Raw genomic sequence first — 22,840 nt, 5'->3', positions numbered from 1 at the left:
TCCAGTTGCCAGGGGCAGACGCAGCCGCCGGAGACGCAGGTGGGGAGCGGATCCGTGGGTACTCGGTTTTGCTGCGCCGATAAATGCGCGACATGATCGCGGGCGCGCGGGTGCTTCTAGACGGACGGAATGGGTATGCTGGGAGAAAAATATTAAAACCGATGGGTCTAAATCATTTAGGTAATAGTCCTCCGTTCCAAAATAAACCAAAACAGATATAATGCCAACGAGGTGAGGCAGAGGAGGGGAGACGTAGAGATAAACTTGTATTAGAAAGCGAGAACTGCATTTATTTTAGGATAAATTTTGAATCCTCAAGCTACACTTATTTTAGAATAAATATTAAATTCTCAAACTAGATTTATTTTAAGATAAATTTTAAATCCTTAAATAATAATTTTATAATGTATACAGTAGCAAGGCCTTCCTCTAAAAGAGTGATAGGATGTCTGTCTGACTTCCGGGCCAACCCAACCCAACCCACCCCGACGTGCGGTGTCAAACACGTGCAGAGGATGGAGGGAGTACAGTAGCAAGGCCCTCCTCTGAAAGAGTGATAGGATTTGTTTTAAAAAAGGGTTAAAAAATTTAAATTCGAAAAAAGGGTGCCGATTGGCAAAATTTCGGAAAATGGGTACCTCCCGCCCGATCAACGGGCGGAAGGCATGGGGCCGGGGATCTCTCGCCCAACCAGAGGGCGGGAGGTTCCAAAACTATTTCCAGGCCCCTCCCAAGGGTCTCTTCGCGAATAAGAAATTTTTCTTATTCGCGAAGAGGCCCCTGACGCGGCCCCGGGGGCGTCCCGCCCGCCCAACGGGGGGGGGGGGAGGTTCTGCCGAGGGGCATCCCGCCCGTTGGGCGGGCAGGAGGTCCCCCCCCCCGCTTATATAAGCCCCCACCTGCCCCTAAATTTCAATTTTATTCAGCAAAAAACCAGGAAAAAAAGAAAGGAAGGAGAGGAAGAAAGAAGAGGAAGCGGCGAAGCCCTGTTCACACGCCGATTTGGAGGTATATTCTCATGCTAGTCGTATAATTACTTGAAAATAACTATAATCTAGGAAATATTTCTTAGGCTAGTTATGTTTTGAATAGTTTTTAGTATTTTCAATTATTTTTAGTATAATTTATATTCTGAATAGTTTAGAATCTGGAAAATATAATATGGGAATCGCTGAAATTTAGGGTCGTTGTGTATTAATATGTAGTATAACTAGTTTATTAATGATTGACAGATATGTCTTCCGAAAAGGGTATTTTCAGTATATATTACAGAGAAGGAAATGTGATTTATAGGCCGAATGAGATAGATTTAAGTGAATTCAACTGTGCGGTCAGAGAAATTATCAGACCGCACGAGAGGATATTTGAATCCCTGTGCAACTGGTTAATGAGCGGATTAAGAATTAATCAGGAGACACACACTGTGAGTGTTCAGTGCGTCATAAATCGTACCACTCACGCTTTGATCTGGGAGCTGAGGCCACTTGCAAGCAACGAGGACTGGTTAATTTATTCTGCAAAATGCAAGTCATTAGCAATGGCCACTGGTACTCCTTGTCAGTGTGCACCAGAACCCTTTGATAAATATTGAAGCTGCTCCAGGGGATGAAAATGTTGATGAAGAGGTTGAGGAGCCAAAAATTAAGGCAGGTGGCACCGCAACACCTCAATGCGTGGCTGATGAGGGAGAGAACATACCCCTTATTGTTGAACAGCTGCAAGACGAAGAACGTGAATTGGATGAAGCAATGAATGCCGATTCGTCTGATGATGACGAGGATGTGCCTGAAGAATGAGTAAGCTGCGACTTCAGTCATCTTGTCGTAGATGAGGGATCCAGTGTGCCTTGGGATTGTAGGGAGAATGAAATTGTCTAGGGTGCGAGGTACCACTCAATTGATGAGGTGAAGGAAGCTGTTCAGTGTTGGTATCTCTCTCTTTCTTATGCGAGAGTTCAAAACAGTCAAGTGCAAGTCTCGTAAGTACGATGTGGTATGTATGAAGGAGGACTGTCCGTGGCGGGTGCATGCCTATAAGGGTAAATGGAAAGATTATTAGGATTGCTCAATTGTCACTCAGCACACTTGTCATTTGTCGGGAGTGCAGAAGACTCATCGCAACCTTACATCGCAATACATCGCAAATGAGATGTACGGGATGATAGCAGAGAACATGTCATTTGAACCAAAGTCTATTATCAGGCATATTCAGAAAAAGTACAAGTATACCATCTTGTACAGCAAGGCGTGGAGTGCAAAACAGAAGGTGTTGGAGATGAGGTTTGGGACGTTCGAGGCTGCATATGATAATATTCCTCGATTGCTGGCCGTCCTATGTAAGAGAAATCCTGAAAGCAATTATAACCTGAAAAGTCTAGATAGAGGAGAAGGTCCGCCCTACATATTGCAGCGGGTCTTTTTCAGCTTGGTTCCATGCATTAACGCATTCCAACACTGCCGGCCTCTCCTGTGCATCGATGGGACCTTTCTCATAGGAAAGTATAGATTGCAAATGCTGACAGCTATTGGAGTGGATGGAAACAATCAATTGCTTCCGGTTACTTTTGCTTTTGTTGAGAGTGAGAACACAGACAGTTGGTACTGGTTCCTGGAACGAGTTAAGCTTGCAGTCGTTCGAGATAGGGAAGATGTCTGCCTCATTCATGATCGTCACGCCGGCATACTAAGGGCAATACTAGATTTGCAGGAGGGGTGTGTGGAGACCGAAGAGCCGCCCAAGTGGCGTGATATTCGCAGTAGGTGGTGCATGAGACACATCGGTGCAAACTTTTTCAGGCAATTCAAGAATAAGCACCTTATGGATATGTTCAAGAGGCTATGCAAGGAAACAAATCAACAAAAATTTAACAAGCAGTGGCAGAAACTTGATGAACTAACCGGGAAGAAAAGAAGCGAGGACGCAGAAAAATCCAGACCTGCACAGGATGAAGCAGAGGCTTTATATCCTTTGCCAACAGATACTGCACGTACTCGCAGAAGATCTAGGTCAGCGGTGAAAATTTTTTCTGAATGGATTGAGAATGAACCGAAAGAGAAGTGGGCGTTGCTTTACGATACTGATGGTGCAAGGTACGCATAATGACCACCAACTTCGCCAAGGTTTACAATTGGGTGCTGCGAGGTGTTCGTGGGCTTCCGCTGGTTGCAATTGTGGAATTCATCGTCCGCGGGTGTACCGATTACTTTAGGTATCGGTTCACTAAAAATCAAGCATACATGCAAGATCCTGACAGATATTATTTAAGAATGATGACATAATATATGACTAAGAAGGCAGCTAGCGCCCAGCTACACCATGTGCGGCAATGTGGTACACAGGAGCTCAAGTTTGAGGTAGCTCCCATAGACAGAGTACGACGTGGCATGAGACGTCAAACTCCTGTAAAGGAGTGCATCCTCAAGTTTGATGGAACTTGTTGTTGCTCATGCATGAGGCCAAAGTTGCTGCACATACCTTGTTCTCATGTAATGGCTGCTTGTGCGGATATTCGACATTCTGTCGATATATATGTTTCCCATTACTTCAGAAAGGAGACAATTGCCAGCACCTGTCAGTATGAGATCTATGGTTTCCGTATGGTTGGATCGTTCACTGAGACAGCGAATTCTGTGATATATATTTCAGACCCGAGAACAGATCGGGTTAAGAGAGAACGCCGTCAGACATGGCGTATTCGTAATGACATGAATGAGTCAGAGATTCGTCCGAGGATACAGCGCTGCAGTGCATGCAATCAGAGTGGACACACATATAAATGTTGTCCAAACAATGATGCTGGGTCCAGTTCTGTTGAAGCTGGCTCTACAGGTGATGCTACAGATGGAAGACCTCCGGTTGCATCAAGGAGTGGGAGACGTCGACGATCGAGTGCTACTACGACATCAGGCATTGTTTAGTTGTAATTTTATTTGAACGTTGTTTGCTCATGTGTAATATTTGTTGCATTGAGTTTGTATCAGACCTGGATGTGTATTTGTAATTTTAATAGACCATTATATGTATTTGTAATATTTGCCGCATTGACTCTTAACAGATCATACTATTTTATTTTTAATGGCTTCATATATCGTACTATCATAATATTTGGATTCTACGTTACAAAATGTTTTCACTTAACCATCTTCATACGCATTTTAGATACCGTAATCTTCTTCGTAAAATTGAACTAAATTTTTTTATGTATACAAAAGAGTATGGCAAATAAATCTTGTATTTGAAAAAAGTATGGATTTTAAATAGTTTGTAAAACATAAATTCCAACAAAAAATAACAAAAAAATAAGAGGTGGGCACCTCCCGCCTGACGGATGCCTCCTGCCCACTGGTCGGGCGGGATGCCTCAGGGGTCTTTTCGCGAATAAGAAACTTTTTTTATTCGCAAAGAGACCCTCGGGAGGGGCCTCTTAATAGTTTTGGAACCTCCCGCCCGCTGGATGGGCGGGAGGTCCCCGGCTCCACGCCTTCCGCCAGATCAACGGGCGGAAGGTACCTATTTTTCCAATTTTTTCCAACCGACACCCCTTTTTAGAATTTTTTTAAACCCTTTTTTTTAAAAAAACTCGGCAGACGGGTTGAGAAACTGCCGCCGCTCTGTTTTCCCTCCCGTCCGCCGTAGCGCTCAGCGGAGGATCATCGAGATCTCCGGAGTGATGCCGAGCTCCAAGATGTGTTGCTCCACTGCCCGTAGGCCAGCAGCCAGGCCGCCAGGCCGCCACCCGATTGACAAGGTAGCCCGCCGCTCGCCGACGATTCCATGATATTGCGAGCGGTCTGAACTTTTACTTATACTTTCCACCCTTTTGCAAACACAGAGCGCCTTGGTTTAATTCGTCGACAAATAGCAGAAGCTGCAAAGAAGCGTGAAGAGGACAAAGCTCGTATGTCCCTTGGCTATTTTTGCCTGTTAGGAACAAGCTTAGGCCACCTTATGAGATTAGAAGGCTCATGTCTAGATATTTGTCCTCAGCAGCTTTCAATGAAAATTCACTCTATTATTCCCTGTGTCTCTGCCATTTTCTTCTGTTAAGCTGTCACTGACATTCTTTCATAATGCACGCACTTAATTCAATGTAAACCCACATAGCTATATCAGCAACCTCACACCATTCATTGTTCTTGCATGATTTATAACAGTCCTAACTCGTACCGAAATCTTGATTGAATGCTCCATGGCATTACATGCTGACACTTGCTAATGTTGGCAGCCAAAGAAGAGAGGAAGGCTGAGGCGCGCAAGTGATCGTGCTGGTCAATGACCACTAATTGTCATGTTGGCAAAGTAGAGTAATGGCAACTATTCCAAACAGCGGTTCATGTTACGCTGCTTCCTATGTTTGATGATATGGTCATGTTATAATCAGTGTAGTACTCAGAGAAGATTGATTCTAGTTAAATTCAAGACAGAATCAGATTATTCGTCCCCAAACCCTGGTCTGTTTTGTTGCCTGGGCTATTCGGTGGCTTCACATTTCGTTTTCTTGGAAAATGGCCCTAATAATGCTTCACAATAATGTGATTTTGTCAGTGCCCCCTTGCATGTTTTCATTAGCCTTATGTTTCTATTCTTGGATGTACTGAACCTTAATCAAATTGCCAGATCCATCAAAAAATAAATCAGGAGTTTTGCTCAGTCGATCAATGTTTGATAAGCTGCACGTTTCAAAATTGCCAAATTTATTAGACTTGCCATGGTGTTATCCCAATCAAAATTGGCAGTGGCGAAGGTAAAAAAGAATAAACGACTGGGAAAATACCAAAAACGAAAACATAAACTGACTACCTTAATCAAACTGCAAGATCCATCTAAAAAATAAAATCAGGAATTTTGGTGTGTTGATCAATTACGACAACCTGCACGCGTCCGTCGACAAGGACGCGCGCCCGACCCCTCGGATTTGTACGTCGGCGAGCGAGGTACCTCCCGGAGCTAGAGAGGAAAGAGAGGGGTGAGGGAGAGGCGAAGGTGAGGTGAAGTCACCAGTCTACGAGAGGTAACCGTATACAATGCAAGTCCTCCTACCAAACAGAGTCCTCTAGCAGCCAGGCTTATCTAAGTCAAGCAAATGGTGGTGGTGATGGTAAATGCTGCTGGCGTTAGATGCAGATTCAAGGATCAATTCCACATGGTTTATTGAGCTCGATGCTGACTAAGATCGCTCTAACGCTGCCATTGGAGGAGGCCTAAGGCTGTCTCCAGCGATATCCTCCAAATTCTATCCCCTATATCCATCCTCCATATCAACTTCATTCTCTATACCAAACTTAACTCCAACAACATCCTCTATTTCCATCTTCTATACCCCACGATCTCAATTTTCTATCCTTTTCTTCCAACTCCCCTTTCCCCAAGCCGCAACCGCCGTGCCTCCCGCGCCCCTCCGCCGCGCCCCGCCGCCCCACCGCGCCCCGCCCCGCCGCCCCTCCTCCGCCCCCGCCGCCCCTCCTCCACCCCTGCTCCGCCCCACCGCGCCCCGCCCCGCCCCGCCGCCCCTCCTCCACCCCTGCTCCGCCCCACCGCGCCCCGCCCCCGCCGCCCCTGCTCCGCCCCGCGCCGCACCGCCGTCGCCCGCCCCGCGCCCCGCCGCCCCGGCGTCGCCCCTCCCGCGCCGCCCCGCCGTCGCCCCTGCTCCGCCCCTCCTCCGCCCCGCGCCGCACCACCGTCGCCCGCCCCGCGCCCCGCCGCCCCTGCCGCGCCCCGCGCGCCCCGCAGCCCGCGCGCGTGGAGATGCGCTGGAGGGCGAGCGCGATGGAGGACGCCGGTAGTGCCTTCGTCTGTGCGGGACGCAGGCGATGTCCTCTATTTTACCGCACGCTTTGGAGAATACCGATGGAGCGATACGGTGCTACAGTAGCCTCTGTTAATAGAGAACCGGACCCTTTACTGGACGCCGCTGGAGTCAGCCTAAGCGAGTTCCGCCATTGGAGTGCGCCGCGGTCGCGTCTATCGCGTTGAAACTAAATACCACTAGACACTAATGAAGGATGCCTTTACTACTATACGCCGCTACCTGTGGCCACCGATAACATTATCTCGCGAATGTGAGCGGACTAATTTATTGTCTTGTGGGCTCAGAAAGCAGTTGACGTCATAGCGCACATACTATCATTATTTGGTGTTCCCCAAAGCTGAGGTCCTGCATGTCACAAATTCCCCTGTACACATCTTCATGTCATATTTTGCAATAATATGATTTCTACTGATGGTATTCAAAACTTCAAATTCAACAGGAAGAAGCAGCTGCAGCACGAGCTCTATCCCCCTCTACTCTACTCCTAGACTACATAGGGAGGGTTAAACCCTCTGTCGCATCTTAGAGAATCTTATCATTTAAAAATATTAAATAAAGTATAATTTTAAAACTAATTGCAGAACTCATAGGCTAATTCGCAAGATGAATATAATGAGATATACTAGTCCATGATTAGTAGATGGTTACTTGTAGCAAATTATGAATTAGTTAGGTTTATTAAATTTATCTCCCGAATTAGCAACTATATATAAAAATATATTTTATTTAATACTCCAAATGATAAAATTATCGTTTGATACGGGACTAAAGTCCTTGTGAACAAACTGGCCATACAGCGTGTGCATTTGGGGCCCTTTGGGGCCGTCGCCGCTCTTAACCCAGTCGCCGCGCCGCCGCACGCACACGCACATGCGCTGCGCAAAACTGGAGCGAGAGCGAGGCCAAAGCGGGGAGCGCGGAGCAGAGCGCCGGCGAAGCGGGAAGCGAGAATGATGGACTCGCGCCGTTGGCAGTCTCCGGCTGCTGCGGCGGCGGCCGCCGAGGCCGCGGAGGAGGATACTGGCGGCGCTGGGGGCCCGTCGAGGCGGCCGGCGCGCCGCGGGATGCACCGCGCGTCGCCCTACGGGGGCGGCCCCCGCCGGTGGCTCCCCAGGCTCCCCGTGGCTTCGAGGATCTTCCCCGCCATGCCTCGCGACGGCGCCCCCGCTGGTGATTCCCCTCGCTGCCCTCGCTGTCCCGCGCCTCCCTGATGACGGCTGCTGCCCGTTTTCCGAAGAGGATTTCGAAATGGGGAAAATCTGCGACGTTTTGCCTATTCTGCTACCGAGTTTGTCGCCATTGGTGGAATAGGATCACCGCGGTTCGCGTTTTGTTCATGAGATTGGCGTTGTTCTATCTAGGGTTAAGGGTTAAGCGCTCGTGCTATTTCCACTGTCGCCTTGTCTCAATGCTCCAACCTAGGGTTCGATGTGGCGGGCTTGTACTGAAGGGTTATCTAATGTCTGCCCTGCTGAATCTGCTAGTTGGCTCTTGATCAAGTGTGACAAAGGTCTATCAACTGACACTACTTAATTGAGCTCTTTTGCTATGTAACCTGATTATTACTACTAATTTTGAGTTTCGTATTGCTCAAGGTGGTTTTGATTGTGTGGCTTATAAGTTTACTCTTTTGGAACGGGCATAATAGTTGTTGTCTAGTCAACTTGGGGTTCCAATTCGTTGTTCTTGGTGTGAGGCCATACTGATGACCAACCCTATTGTAGGGTCATGGAGTATCAAGAGTAGTTTAAACGATCACATATTATAATATTTTATTAAATTTATATATGAAGCCGTCCTTATTTTTGTTCTCCATTGTAGCCTGTAGGTGATTAGTCTTCTCAGTAGCTCTCACATTTGTATCCCTGTTATAAATTTTGATGTAGCTATGAAGTTACGATCGTATGAGTTAGTGCAAAAAGGGTTCCATTTAACCTGCACCTCGATGTTTCATGTGGATCTCTTACTGTTGTTTCAAATGTTTGCAGACAATAATCTAGAGGTTCATCGTGAATCACTGGATGCAATTCCTGAAGTAAGCAGTTTCTTCTCTTGAGAATAATAATTTCTTTCTCCTGATTTGTAAAAGTATGATTTTCAATCTATGGAGTCTACCCTTTAGAATAAATTGGTACTACATTACCTCAAATAAAATGCTGCAGCTGTCAGAGTCAAATGTAATCATGCTAGATAACTTCTGTTCATGCAGTTTATGGTCGATCATTATGCCCTTGGCACTTGAAAACAGTTAGTACAAGAAGATACCCAATTGAGCTTCCTTCTCTAGCTTAGACCGTTAGATGTTGAAAAAACTAGATCATATTGCTGATGTATGTTGGCTCATTGTGTAGAAGGCACACTTTAGCTGCTATTACAATGATACCTAGGTTTCCTACTCCACATGCTGTACTTTCATAACTTAAATACTTTATTCTTTCCAAGTCCATATACTGTTGGAGCTAGAAGGATTATGATCGATGACCCTGTTCTCTTTTGCATTTTGTGCATTACTTGTGAACTGCAAGATCAGTTGTCAGCTATGTACCTTGTTTGCCTATGCATTCTCCATTTCATTTCAATCAAGATGTACCTGTTAGTGCATGGTGTCTTTTGGTTTCTTACTGTGTAAAAGTAAACTGCAGAGACAATCCACAGAACCAAACACCAATGCTGCAGTTGTTGGGCCAGCAATGCATATGAGCAATAAATCCAATCTGCTTCTGGAAGGTGACAGACATCCAAGTCATGGCAATGGGCTTGCTGACATCGAAAATATGATCAACCAGAGACATTTTACTAGGCAGGTTTTTCTGCACCTTCTGAGCTTTGACCGTGATGTAATACTCCCTCTGTTTTAGTAGGCTTATTGAAATAATATACTTCCATAGAAATCACTAGGATTAGCTTTTTTAAAAAAAAGGAAAACCCTTAGGGGGGAAAAGGAGGGCGCAGTGGTTTAGTGGGGATCTGAGTTGGGTGATTACCAACAAATACTTGGCACATTTTTTTTAATATATATATACGTACTTGGTGCAGTTAGTGTTGGCAAAGGATATTACAACAAAGTATTTTGTGTTAGTTGTGAATGTCGTATCATTTCCATTTATCTTTTCTTCTTTCCATTGATCTCCATAACTGGACCTGGACTACTGTAGTGATCACACATCATATGAAATATTTATCTCCTTAGCAGACTATAGTTGGTGGTTATCTGGTTTTTGACTTGAGTCTGTTGTTTATTTAAGTTGGGGATTTCTGATGCCTGCTATCCTCTTTGGTGTTACAGGGATGAGACAGAACATCTAATAGAGATCATGCGGTCAAGGACCCCTGATCTTAGTTTTGAAGACCAGAGAGCTCCAGGATCTACATCAAAGGTTTTTGAAACCACTCCATTTTCAACACCTGCAAAATTGATTGATCCTCAGTCATCTTGGGGTACTGATGCCCTTCCACCATCAAATGTAAGAATGGCACAACTGCGCAATAGCCCCGTGATTATTTATCTGTACAGAAGATGTTTGTATGCACCTGTCGATCTTGTTGCCTTTGTAATTTCTATGGGATGTGAATTCTGTCTACATGCTTTTGAAGTTCAATTATGTTTGTAGCTGAGTAATAGTTTTCTGAAGTATGCTACAATTTTCAAAATACATTGTGATTCAAACATTTTAATCTCTTCTTTTGCGTATTAACAGATTGCAAGAGTGTGCATAACCATAATTTATGCACTGTGCTTAAGCAATACTATGTTAATCCTTCATTTCTGTTTGATTCTTTGTATTATCTGATCTTATGCTTTTATTGGCATTATAGGTGCTTAATATTGGTTGTTCACCAATTGAAATTGCAAAAGCCTTTATGGAAGCACAGACCTCAGCCTCTGTACATGAGTCTCAGAAGCGGAAATTCAGAGCTTTGAGTCATGGAGTTGAGACTGAGAATTCCACATCAAAACTTTTCCGTAAAGTAGCTACTGATTCTTCAGTACGCTGGCCTGGTTCAGTTGTCCAAGATTATCCCAATTATCTTACACCACAAAGCAATAAAGGAAGGACTCTGCCTCAGCCTCTCTCTCGCACGCCTTATAATGGCTCTGTATTTCGGAGATCTATTAAGGTTGTAAATTGATCTTCTTATATTGCAATTGATTTCTATACCAAGCTCCGCCATGCATCTTTTTGTCATTAGCTGCGTCTATCACTAAAATAGGAGCATTCAAATGTCACCTTTGGGAACTATAACATTAATGCTTATTTGTTTTGTAATTACAGAACAGTAGGCATGGTGACACCTACAATAACTCTTCTGGACAGTCACAATTTTCAACTCCTTTTTCTGTTGGAAGTAAGGTATGAATAATTATTTTTTGTGTATTTTACTGTTACCATGATACATCCCTGTCTCTTTTGCTTCATGAAAACAAGAAACCTTGGGCAGATCAAAGCCTACATAGCTGTTGTTGGAACTATTTGTGCAAGTTTGCAATTACTAATCATTCCATCCTTGTATGGGATTGGGTGATATCGTTCTATGTTTGAAAGGTTGTCAAGCATAAGTGCATTCATAAACAAAAAAAAGAGTACATTCAATATAAATAATTCCTGTAATCCTTGCTCTACAAAAACTTTGAACAGTGACCCACAACTGAAAAATGAGTTGTAACATTGTGTGTTATGTATGTATAGAGCTTAATGTGCTGTCACATGAGAACTTTTCCACTGTAAAGATGATGTATGCCCATCTGTGCCTTTTGTTCTAATATTCTTATTTAATTTGTAGACAATACTAGAGGATAAACTGGCATCAACAAGTGGCAGTATGGTGCAATCACCATCATCTTCCAGAGGACAGATTGATGTTTTCGGGTCTACTACTTCCTTCTTTCCAAGAGAAGGTTCTGCTGCTAAAAAGAATATTGCATTCAACCTGCAAGAGCCTGATGGCAAAGGCACCATAGAAAGCAGAGCAGCTTCTCGGCGTGCTTTGGCTGTAGATAACATCTCCAGAGGTGCTTCGGTATCTGTTCATCCAAAGTCAAGCGAAACAGCTTTCAAAATACTTCAGCATCTTGACAGAACTATTCCCTCCCCTACATTAAAGCCATTAGAGCTAAGACAGACTTTAGCAAAGAGAAATGCTTCTTCCGTTGCCACCAATAGACAGTTTAAAGGGCCTGATTTCAGTATTGGTATGGGTCATAGACAGAGTGGCATTAACGAGAGTGGTACAACTAATTTGGAGACTGCAGATGCAAAAAAGGTATGTCCTGTACTCCTGTTTGCTTTTTTAGCATAATCTACTGCCACTGCTGTTTCCCTAAATGTACATGTTTAGTGTAATGAAAGATTTTTAGCCGTTTACGGCCAATATCTACTCTGAATCTTATTTAAACAAAGTCAATTGGATGTGTACACTACTGAATCACTGAAAATGTGTTCTATGGAGTATGGAATATTATACTAAACCAATTTTAGTTGTGGCAGTGCAATGCAAAACGAAGACTTCTTTTTTCATTTTGTCCTGATCTGATCAATTATCCAAGTTTGTTCTCTGCTGCTATCATACATCAGTTATTCACTTCGGATTGGATTTGTTAAACCAGATTTCTGGTAGCGTCAAATTAAAGATACTCCTCTAATCAGTTATGTTTTACCTTGTGTATGTTCAGGTACCTCCAAGCAGCCCCAGTGTGGAAGAGTCAAGTCAAAAAATTCAGAGCAGTGGCGCTAACTCAGAGGTTCCTGAAACACGCACTTCTCAGCAACCTTTGGAATCAGACTTGACATCCATCTCAGCTGCTGAGGTCTCGGATAAAAGTACTAGCAAAGGTTTCACCTTCACTTTCCCTGTTCCTAAACCCCCAAGTTCTCTCTTTGAGCCACCACCTACACCAACGCTGGCTTCACCACCAAGGACCCTACCAGTCACTATCGAAGATATTCCCAAGTTCAGCTTCGGCTCAACGACAAACAAGCTCGTTTTCTCCTTCGACTCCACAAGCAGTTCTCTTGGCGCAGATGGATCAGTCCCAACCTTCAAATTTGGGTCTGATGAAAAGCGAGAGCTGTGTTTCGACATAGCTGGCAAAGATGCGGTTTGTTTTTGAATTTTTGGTAGACGTCATGCCTGTGGATCCGAATTCTATCACGATTTCTAGTTTCGATGTTCCGATGAAAGACAAGTTGGAACGCACTACTATCGAGGACAATAGCTCGGCTGGGACATTCAATTTTTTTTTTTTCATATTCATGGTGGCTGGCACCATCCTGCCCGTGTCATCGTGCACCAGTCTAGCCGGTCTACGATCCAGATGCTTTCATATCTGAATGTGAACGGAAGTCCGTAAAGCCTGATCATCCTTTTTGGCTCTTTTGCTTTTGCCAAGTGTCGCTGCTGATACAATCTGTCTGAAAAGACGGTGCTTTCTCCGCTGAAGCCGCGTCTGATCCTGCGCATTTTGACGCACGCCTGCACCAGCGGATTTTTGATGACCAAAAGGGAGCACGGAGTCGAGTCCCAGCCATGAGAGGCTGAGAGCTGGCCGGTTGATGCTGCCGTGGCTGCCTGATTGCATCGTCGTTGGGCCCGCCAGGCCACAGGCTGGAGCCGCCTGGGCTGAGACTGTCTCGAGGTTCTGTGCTCTGTAGAGGAAGATTTCATTCTCTATTGCTCCAGCAGCATTCTTTAAATTCTCTAAATGGTCCTTTAAAATAGAGAACGCTACAGATTTTCTCTATATATAGAGATTCTCTCTCCTCTTCTCTATTTTTTCTTTACGTTTCAAACACTGAATTAAATAAAAATAAAATATGTCCATAGCGTTTGAGGTATGATAAATACGTACGTACAAAAATTTGGAACAAAATACGTTTCTAATATAGGATTTAATGTATAGAGAACGAGATTTAGAGAACGTTGTTGGAGAGAAATGAGATATAGAGGAGAGAATCTTGTAGAGAATTCTGTAAATAAAGGATGTAGAGGATAGGATTTGGAGGATATCGCTCGAGACAGCCTGTATCGCAAACCGAACGCGTGGCGGAACGCAACCCCAGTGCCATACACGTAGCCAGGTGCTACGCCGTGTGGATCATGACGCACAGTGGGGCCCACGCGTCGACCGTTATTTTGGCCTGGCTCCCAAATTTTCCTTCTCCCATATATTTTATAATTATTAGACAACTGTTTGTTAAACAATTGTCTTTTTTAAAAAATACTTTATATGAACACCCTAGCCGCGACGGAAGTAGCAGGTGGTATGTGAAGGAAAAAGTAGGCGAGGCGACGCCCATCACCGTCGGTTGCGATGGGGACCTGAAGAACGGGGAAGAATATCCCGTCCGTTCATTATCGTTGTCCCAACACTGCAGGTACGATTGTGGTGGAGGGAGGCGTCAAATCACCCGATTAAGAGGTCTCGCCGACCTACCAATCAACGGCCACGATTTGGCCTCAAGCTTCTATTGGCCACTGCATTCCAGTAGGAGGAAGGAAGGAAGAACGCGTCCTCACCGACTGACATGACACGTTATTATCGAGTAAATGTGTAATGATTCCTTGCATCTTTCTCGTAACCACAGGGGGGATCCAGCGTCGCTTTCCCCGGCGGGCCCCGATCGCCACGGGCACGACGGAACCCCGGCGCGACCCATGCCGCAGCTGATCGGAGCGCGCGGGGGGCGACGACCCCGGTCACCCTCCGTCGCCGTCGCGGCCGGGCCCTCCGCCGGAGAAAAAGCCTCAGCACGAGTCGCCGTCGAGCTGGCCGACCACCCCCTCTCCTGTCCGCGAGCCTTTCCCGTTCCAACGCCCAGGCTTACGCCTTTTATCACCTAGTACCAGTACGTTTCAACATGCGACCCTTCAAATTTTTTTTTGCTTTTCCAAAAAAACATCTCTTCTGGGCTTCTTTGCAAAAACTAAACCCTCTGTTCGATTTTCATCTCCAGTCAATGGCGAGGTCCTCGGACGCGGTTAGCAAAGCAGCATCTCGGAAAAGAGCTTTGTGAGTGCCCGAGTGACGTCCACTCCCAAAAGCATCGCATCACCGTGGCACGGCGAGCTTTTGGTTCCCAGACCCAGTAAGCATTGCACTGAGAGCAGTAAGAAAAACGTTTTAGAAAAAGGGTGAGGAGGCTTAGGCACAACAGAAATTGGCTTTCTAGCACCACTAAACACGGTACGGAGGCTCTCGTCAGGTTCAGACGCGTGTGTGATCGATCTACCCGCTTTTCTTGGTCGAGATGGATGTCGGGACGTGCTCTCTGACGGCATCAGTCTCCTTTCGCTCCACCTGCAAACCACCGGTGCTGGCCGTGGATACCAACCCGGAATTTGCTTGCTGTGTTGGAGATTTTTTTTTGTTTTATATTAGGGCTTTGCACGAGTGGTCAGGTCGTCGTGCGGCTATAGTGCTATACTGATTCGCGAAGGAGAAGAAAGGTTTGGAGAGGAGGAAATAAAGAAGTTGCCGTGCGATAATACTTCGCACAGTACACCACCGACTAGCCTGGAAAGTCATGGCACGTAGGCCCAAATTGTCTAACTTGCTTAGATTCACGGGGAGCATGTCTAATTATCTACTGATGATTCCTTACCTTTTGTTTAATTAGAAAACTACTCCCATTTTCATTCTATTGTTCTAGGTAAGTATCTCCTAAATTCAAAGTCCTCGGGTTCAATTCAAGCATTTTATGTGGAAAATTTTTCTTGAAGACGAACATTTAAAATCAACTGTTTTACTTGGAAACATGAAAGAGTTGTATACATTCATATCCCATCTAATGTGCACTTAGAACTAGGAACGAGAAAAACACAATACAACACGCTTCTGGAGGGGTGGAACGGAAAGCCACCTATGAAAGCCAGTCGATCTCCACCATTGGGTCGTCATGCCAAGTAGGATCTACAAGTATCCAACGTCACCTCCATATGAAATACAAAGTAGTATTCTTCCTTTCTCCCACTCATGAGGTTATAATAAATCCAAAGTTGATGAAGTCAGCTGTGTTCTCCTTTCATATCTTTCTTACCCTTGAATTATCATGTCCCAATACCATAACAATGTCACCAGTCCACTTATAGCCAACTCAACCATTTCAGAAATCCTTATTCCTAAGGAAACGCTTAATCCCACATCGAAAGTTAGCCAATAGAAACTCTTCTTAGCCTACTAGTACCAGGTGATCTTAGCCCACATCGAAAGTTAGCCAATACATCACGAATACAATAAATTCACACTGCTACGCATCAATAATAAGCCGTTACTCATTTCACATATGGTGTGAACACATAGCCCCCACTAAAAGGTTCGACTTAGAAAACGTGTGCGTAACCAACACACTTTTCATACCAATTACTTTGCACGTTACTCGTTAATAACTCTTACAACATTTCTAGTTGGGAAAAGCCTATTTTTCAACCTTGAACTATCACGATCGTCCCATTTCAAACCCGCAACTACGAAACCAGACATCCTGCACCTGCGAACTGTCGAAACCGTGCAAATTATACCCCCCAAGCTGAAACCCCCCTGTTTTGGACTACATCAGCCACCCGACGTGGCGCTACTTGCTCAGTTATCCAATTTAACTAGCCTACTTGCTGCTCTCGCCGTCGCTCGCCGCGTCCGGCGGAGCGGAGCGGCGCGGTGGAGATGATGCCCGTCGTGTCGGAGATGGTGAGCAGCGGGAGCGGCAGGGTCAGCGCTAGCACCACCACCGCGAGCGCATCGTCCCGGACCCAGACGCGAGGCGCGCGATGGTGGTGCCGGCGAGCAGTGCCGTCAGTGCGGGAGCCGCCAGCCAATAGAGCCGCAGCGCCAGCGGGTGCGCCGCGCACTGCAGCACCAGGGACGCTGCCTCCAAGGCGGCACCCCTAGTGAAGAGAGACAGGACGAGTAGGATGCCGTAGAAGGCGGTGAGGATCGTAGACGCCACGAGCGCGACGACGAACCCGGGATAGACCTGCACCGCTGTCGCCGCTCCATCCCCCCACGCAAGCACAAAGGCTCCATGCACTCTAGCGGCCCGGCATCCGGCAACAAATCCATGGACTTGAGGTCGTTCAGGTCCACGACGGCACACGCCGAGTCCAGCACGTTTGATCTGGGCGCCGCTCCAGGACCCGCCGCCGCCATCGCGAGGTGCTCGAGCTCCCCGAAGATGTCGGAGTTGAAGTTGGAGTAGTCGGAGAAGTCCCATGATAGCTTGAGCAGCTCCGTGGCGTCCGCGTTGATGGCGAAGGACGACTTGGCAACAATTGCCGGTGCGCGGGCCCTACGATGGCGGTGATCTTGCTGAGGTGGAAGTCGATGATGGAGTTGGTGAGGTTCTCAATGTTGGAGTCCCCGCGTCGCTACCATCGCCATCGCGTGGGGCTGCCGGGGAGCCCGAGGCGGAGTCCGGCTCGGCTGCAGCGGCGCGGAGCGGATGGTGGTGCGCTTGGAGCGGAGGATGACTAGGCATTAGCGCCACGACGTGGTTCAAAACTGGAGTGGTTTCGGCTTGAGGGTGTAATTTGCACGGTTTTGACAGTTTGCAAGTGTAGCATCTGATTTCGTAGTTGCAGGTTTAAAACCGGACGATCCTGATAGTTCAGGTTGAAAAATAGAGTTTTCCCTTCCTAGTTTGATCGATGATTTTCATACTATTAACACGTCACAAGTTTAGAGAGGTAGACCCCGTACATCTCCTGTTTGGAAATATAGAAAAATAACGCCCATCAATTATGGAACAAAAGGCAACCGCAAAGTAGAATAACAAAGTCCAAGGATGTGGTTTCATCAACAAATAAAACATATTGTAGCACGAAAAAAAAAATCTAGGGATGGCAACGCGACACACTTTTGGACTTTTGAGGGGCAATCCGCAAAACGGCCACACGAAAGCCAGCCTCCTTGTCCCCACCACGGCCGGTCCACGACACGCACGCACACAGAGCACCACACCACCGCCACGCCGCCTCCTGCCCCTGCACAACCGCTGCCTCCGCTGCCCACCACGGCTGCTTCCTCTCCCCACCGCCGTTTTCAAAAATCAAACCGAAACGGCGAAACCCCCACATCCTCCATCGGCGAGAGAGGGGATAGCCTGAGCAGCGGTTGCGGTTTCCCTCTCCGTCGCTCTCGCCGCCCGCCGCCGCCGGTGTGTCCGGAGCGGAAGGCACGGGCCAGCGGCGAGCTCCTCTGCTCCGGCCCCCTTCACCCCCAACCGGCGGCCCCCCTTTGTCAGGTCGCCAATCCACTTCGCCCTCCCACCCTTTTGCCCCCCGATCGATCTCCTTTCTCGCTAAGCAAACCCTCTTCTTAACCCCCCCGCCCGGCGCCGGGAGAAAGCTCCCCGCTTTTCGTCCAGGCATCCTTCCGCCACTTGGCTTTGCTGCTTGCTACTCCTGCGCTGCTACCCGTACAGTCTCTGTGTTAGAGGACGGCGCAGGAGTCAAGATTCCTTCTTTGCCCGCCCTGGTTGGTAGTGGCGTCGGCGGTGGAGGCTCGGTGTGTGGGAAGTGAAGTGAGGGATCCGAGATTCTTTTTTGTTCTCGGCGATTCTCTTTCCCGACCGACGGTTGAAGTGGCGGCGGTGGCGGGGGAGAGCAGCCGCCGGTGCCTGGCCTTGGAGCGGCCCCGGTCCGTCTATGGAACTTGCTGTCCTGGCGCCACGCCCCGGCCCGGAACCGAAGTGCGCTGCAAGGCGCTGCCTGCCTGCACCTCTGACGCTGCTGGTTCCTACTGTGGCAGTCTCCTGCTTGGTTCTTGCTCCTCGCTGAGGGATTGCAGGACTGCGACGATGGTGCCGCGGACGTTGCTGCTTCTGTGCTTCTGCCTCCTGGTGTTCCCGTCACCTGGTACTGGCATTTTCCTTTTATGCTACGTATTCGATTCAGTTGTTTACCGTTATCGTGATCAATTAGTGAGCTGCGCTACTTATGCATTCGATTGCGTTAGATGTTACTATGCGGTATGCGACAAAAGAGGCAATTTTGTGGGAAAGAACTGAAATTTGATTGGTGTTGTTTGTCGTGACTAGGTCCGCTAGCGGTTGAAGCTTTTGTCGGGGGTTACGGGATAAACTACGGGAGAATTGCAAACAACATCCCTTCCCCGGATAAAGTGGTGGAGCTCCTGAGGAAGTCAAAGATAAGGAATGTCAAGATATATGATTCGGATCACAGCGTTCTCGATGCGTTCAAAGGGTCCGGTCTCAACCTGGTCATTGCAATCCCCAATGAGCTCGTCAAGGATATGGCTGCAAATGAGAGCAGGTCGATGGACTGGCTGAATCAGAATGTGAAGCCTTATCTCCCTCAGACGCGCATTGTTGGGATCACTGTTGGGAATGAGGTTCTGGGAGGCCAAGATCAGAGCTTGTACCAGCCGCTTGTTGATGCTGTGAAGAATGTGTATAGTGGACTTAAGAGGCTCCACTTGGAGAAAGAAATTGAGCTTTTCACACCTCATTCAGAAGCTGTTTTTGCTACTTCTTATCCACCCTCAGCGTGTGTCTTCAAGGAAGAACTCATGCCATACATGAAACCTCTCTTGGACTTCTTTGCAATGATTCACTCGCCTTTCTATGTCAACGCGTACCCCTTTTTGGCTTACATAAGTGATCCAGAACATATTGATATCAATTATGCTCTGTTCAAACCCAACAATGGAATCGTTGATCCAAATACCAGCCTGCACTATGACAACATGTTTGATGCTCAGATAGATGCAGCTTATGCTGCTCTACATGCTGCTGGGTATGATGACATGGAGGTTCGGGTGGCAGAGACTGGGTGGGCTTCTAGTGGAGATCAAAATGAAGCAGGAGCTTCATCTGAGAATGCAAGGACATATAATTTCAATCTCCGCAAAAGGCTCTTCCTGAGGAAGGGAACTCCTCTGAAGCCAAAGAGGCCAGTGAAAGCTTATATATTTGCTTTGTTTAATGAGAATCAGAAGCCTGGACCTGGCTCCGAGAGGCATTATGGGCTGTTCCTTCCTGATGGAAGGATTTCATATGACATTGGTGTCTCAGGTCTGCTACCTTCATCTGCATCCTCATCCATGCTGTCCATGAAGGTAAGCAATTGCTCCTTTCCCTTTTATATTACGCTGCTGATTCTAACATGAAGTCTCGGTATCAATTGTTAGTTCTCATTAGATGATTGTTGACTTGGATTGAAGTGTGGATGAGTCCGTCAATTGTGGATCCATATTTCAATAGTAGGGTTTTGTGATTGTCGTATTATAAGTTGTAAGATGGGAGTTAATGAACAACATACTACCTCCCTCTCAAAATATAGCAACTTTTAGACTTGGTCAAAGTCAAATATTTTCATCTTTGACCAATAGTATCTTCAAAAATTGTTATGTTTAAAAAGAAAAGATTACATGTTATGATAGTTGGCTTCATTATGAATAAACTAATATCATTTTTATGTTACCAATCTTTATAATTTTTTTACCATTCATGGCCAAAGTTTAAAAGGTTTGACTTGGAAAAAACCTAAAAGTAGCTATATTCTGGGACAGAGGGAGTATAGTTTTCTGGTATTTGTAATACTATTACAACTTCGGAAGCAACACTTTTCTGCATGCACTAGATGATGGGTCTGTTATGTTGAAAATGTAATGTTGACGCCATCATGTGCTAGGTTTTAGCCCATAAATTCGGTTTCATATTGTCAGCAAATATGTTTGTTATTAGAATATTAGGAAGTTGTATGAGAGAATATTTTGGTCGAGATGGCCATGAAGCTTAACTGATATCCATGTTTGAACATTGGTGGGGTTCCTGAAATTACAGTCCTTTGTATAATTCGGATATGTGAATACCCACCCTCACTTCCATTGTTTGAAAACAAAAATGACATAAACACTGGTCCTAAGTAATGTATATAATTGTCAAAGTTAGCTTGGGCTAACTTATTTCCTATTTGAAGCAAACAATTTTCTTTGCTTTCTGAAACCTCCTCCATCCAGTTAGCCTGGGCCCATTTATTGTCCTTTAACAAATCAATTTCAAAAATTACAAATGACCTTTCGAACGTTGTTAAAGCTTATCCTCCGATTTCACATTCTCAAGTCCCTAGTCTATTCCAGCAAAGCAAACCACTTGACTGTGAAGATACCGTGAATGAAGCTTGGTACAAAGAACTATGGGTGTTTTATACTCATTTGTGTCTTATACACTATGTCATGATGTATCAGATAACTATTGGCTATGCTCTTCATTGAAATCATACTTCGTTTGGCTCACTTTTGCAATAATATATCATCCAAACTCATGTATATTTTCCTAATTTGTGTAGTCAGTTTGCCCCCTGAATTCTAGTGCTGCATTTATCATGCATACATTTTGATTTCTGATACCGCAGCATACTGAAAGGTAACCTGACTTGAGCATGTTATTTCTATTTGCAGAAAATTCGAGCTGGGGGTTGGATTTTACACTATTTGGCTACAGTTCTTCTATCTATTTTCATTTTTTGGCCATAGTGAATTGAGGAAGGCATAGGACATCTGTAGTAAAGGTACAATTGAGCAAGTTAGAATGTTGGGAATGGGAAGTTCACAATGAAAATTCAAATAATAGTACCATGCACATGAGTTCTTTTACTTGCAATAACTATTATTCTCATGCTGATCTGCTTTCTTTATGAAAACCATAGTACCATACTCAGTTTATCTAAAAAAGTTCATATGTTGGAATCCTCTCTTTTCAGCTTTCACTGTACATATTCTTTTTAGCAGTTGAAATGCCGTATGAAACTGATAACCCTGTGGAATATAATTCTCTATCATACCAACTTCTAGCCTCCTAGTTTTTTTTTCATTTTTAGCAATCAGGTTTATATTCGAGCTTCGATACCTTTAGGTGATTTTATTTATGTGGGATGTGCATCAAACAGCCAGGCGACAAGATTAACAAATCATTGTTCTTTCTTCCCCTGTAAGCATTGTATCTTGACTTATCAGTTACCATTAGACACTCAAAGCAGATGCTGACGGAAGATCAGCATTCTTTCTTGTGGGTATGATGAAGGATTGCACGTGCACCTATCCTGTGATCTGTTCAAAGAAAGTCTTGAGAAGCTGTAGTCCTCACAGAATATATATGTAGATATCAGATGGTCGAAGGATATGATATGTAATATTGGTGCCTCTTGTTAAGCTTTGCTGAGTGGTTCCATCCATTGACTGAAGCTCTAACCTACTGTTAAGCTTTGATGAGTGGACCCATCCACTGATGGAGGCTTTACAGAGTGATACATATCCTTGCTAATAATCATGTATTACTTTGCGTTGTCATCTTTGTAAAGAAAGGAGTTGGTGCAGAACAAGTATATATGGTCATTCTTTTACTGAATCATTCCCTGTCCTTGTAGATCCACCAGGTGAGCATCACTACTGCTGAAGGCTGAAGCAAACATATCTTAGCAATATCCCCATCAACCTTTGTTTTATCAAGCCCTAGTGATGTAGTGGTCACTCCTTTCATTTCCCCCGTGTCCTTTTTGCATTCCTCTTTTGATCTTTGCATAAAGAAGAATATAGTATCAAGATAAAAGTAAAGGAAAACTTTTGGAATCCTATCTTTTTAGCCCCTCCTCTAGTCTAAAATTAATTTTTTTCTTCCATGGAATCTGATGACCTCTCTTGCTCCTTAAGTACTGTGGTACTTGCTCAATTAGTGAGCCACTAGCTTTGGATGCCACTGCATTGACATGTGCTATGTACCTATGGATTGTCTTCTCAGTTTGTACTGGCCATCAACATGATGTTGATGAATCGCCAGAAAAGTCTGGTTCACTGCCACAAGGATATTTAGAAGCTCAGAGGTGGAATAAAAAGGGGGTGGGGGTGGGGGGGGGGGGTGTGGCGGGTGGAGATGTCGGCAAAGGATCCCCAAGTACCATCGGTATTTGGTCTTGAATAAACAAGCAGGTGTGGCCGGCCTATTAATATTAAGTGCCTGGCCACGGCGTGGCACCGTCCTTATTGGAATTTGTGGTCCACAGGAAGATGTGTCTTCTTCATCC

The 22,840-nt window shown here is 45.6% G+C and overlaps 2 protein-coding genes across 5 annotated transcripts; both read left to right on the top strand.

Moving 5' to 3' along the window:
- The first annotated feature begins 7,623 nt into the window (after window positions 1-7,623).
- On the top strand, window positions 7,624-13,181 carry LOC112890710 (cyclin-dependent kinase 12). Its single transcript, XM_025957561.1, has 8 exons — window positions 7,624-7,978; window positions 8,797-8,843; window positions 9,451-9,608; window positions 10,095-10,272; window positions 10,625-10,927; window positions 11,083-11,160; window positions 11,591-12,070; window positions 12,480-13,181. Exons 1-8 carry the CDS (start codon window positions 7,759-7,761, stop codon window positions 12,915-12,917), a joined length of 1,902 nt encoding a protein of 633 aa, XP_025813346.1. The 5' UTR covers window positions 7,624-7,758; the 3' UTR covers window positions 12,918-13,181.
- A 4,559-nt stretch (window positions 13,182-17,740) lies between these two features.
- LOC112889853 (glucan endo-1,3-beta-glucosidase 14-like) lies at window positions 17,741-22,379 on the top strand. 4 transcript variants are annotated; one of them, XR_003228214.1, is made up of 5 exons: window positions 17,741-18,655; window positions 18,838-19,877; window positions 21,222-21,331; window positions 21,676-21,750; window positions 21,844-22,141. XR_003228214.1 is itself a non-coding variant. In XM_025956634.1 (4 exons), exons 1-3 carry the CDS (start codon window positions 18,598-18,600, stop codon window positions 21,294-21,296), a joined length of 1,173 nt encoding a protein of 390 aa, XP_025812419.1. In that variant the 5' UTR covers window positions 17,741-18,597; the 3' UTR covers window positions 21,297-21,331; window positions 22,187-22,379. The 4 variants fall into 4 exon arrangements, 3 of the variants coding, with proteins under 3 accessions (XP_025812419.1, XP_025812418.1, XP_025812417.1); XM_025956634.1 differs by lacking the exons at window positions 21,676-21,750; window positions 21,844-22,141 and adding an exon at window positions 22,187-22,379; XM_025956633.1 differs by having other exon boundaries at window positions 21,676-22,162.
- The last annotated feature ends 461 nt before the right edge of the window (window positions 22,380-22,840 follow it).

This window comes from Panicum hallii, chromosome 4 (assembly GCF_002211085.1).
Source record: "Panicum hallii strain FIL2 chromosome 4, PHallii_v3.1, whole genome shotgun sequence".
Lineage (NCBI taxonomy): Eukaryota > Viridiplantae > Streptophyta > Magnoliopsida > Poales > Poaceae > Panicum > Panicum hallii.
Note: the sequence above shows the minus strand (reverse complement) of the source record. Positions and strands in the feature narration are given on the sequence as shown.

Excerpts from the sequence above, each read along its gene's own strand:
- LOC112890710 (XM_025957561.1), top strand. The coding sequence starts at position 7,759 with ATGATGGACTCGCGCCGTTGGCAGTCTCCGGCTGCTGCGGCGGCGGCC. Across the intron at positions 7,979-8,796 it reads TCGCGACGGCGCCCCCGCTG|ACAATAATCTAGAGGTTCAT; the intron begins GTGATTCCCCTC and ends AAATGTTTGCAG. Across the intron at positions 8,844-9,450 it reads CACTGGATGCAATTCCTGAA|AGACAATCCACAGAACCAAA; the intron begins GTAAGCAGTTTC and ends AGTAAACTGCAG.
- LOC112889853 (XM_025956634.1), top strand. The coding sequence starts at position 18,598 with ATGGTGCCGCGGACGTTGCTGCTTCTGTGCTTCTGCCTCCTGGTGTTC. Across the intron at positions 18,656-18,837 it reads CCTGGTGTTCCCGTCACCTG|GTCCGCTAGCGGTTGAAGCT; the intron begins GTACTGGCATTT and ends TGTCGTGACTAG. Across the intron at positions 19,878-21,221 it reads CATCCATGCTGTCCATGAAG|AAAATTCGAGCTGGGGGTTG; the intron begins GTAAGCAATTGC and ends TTCTATTTGCAG.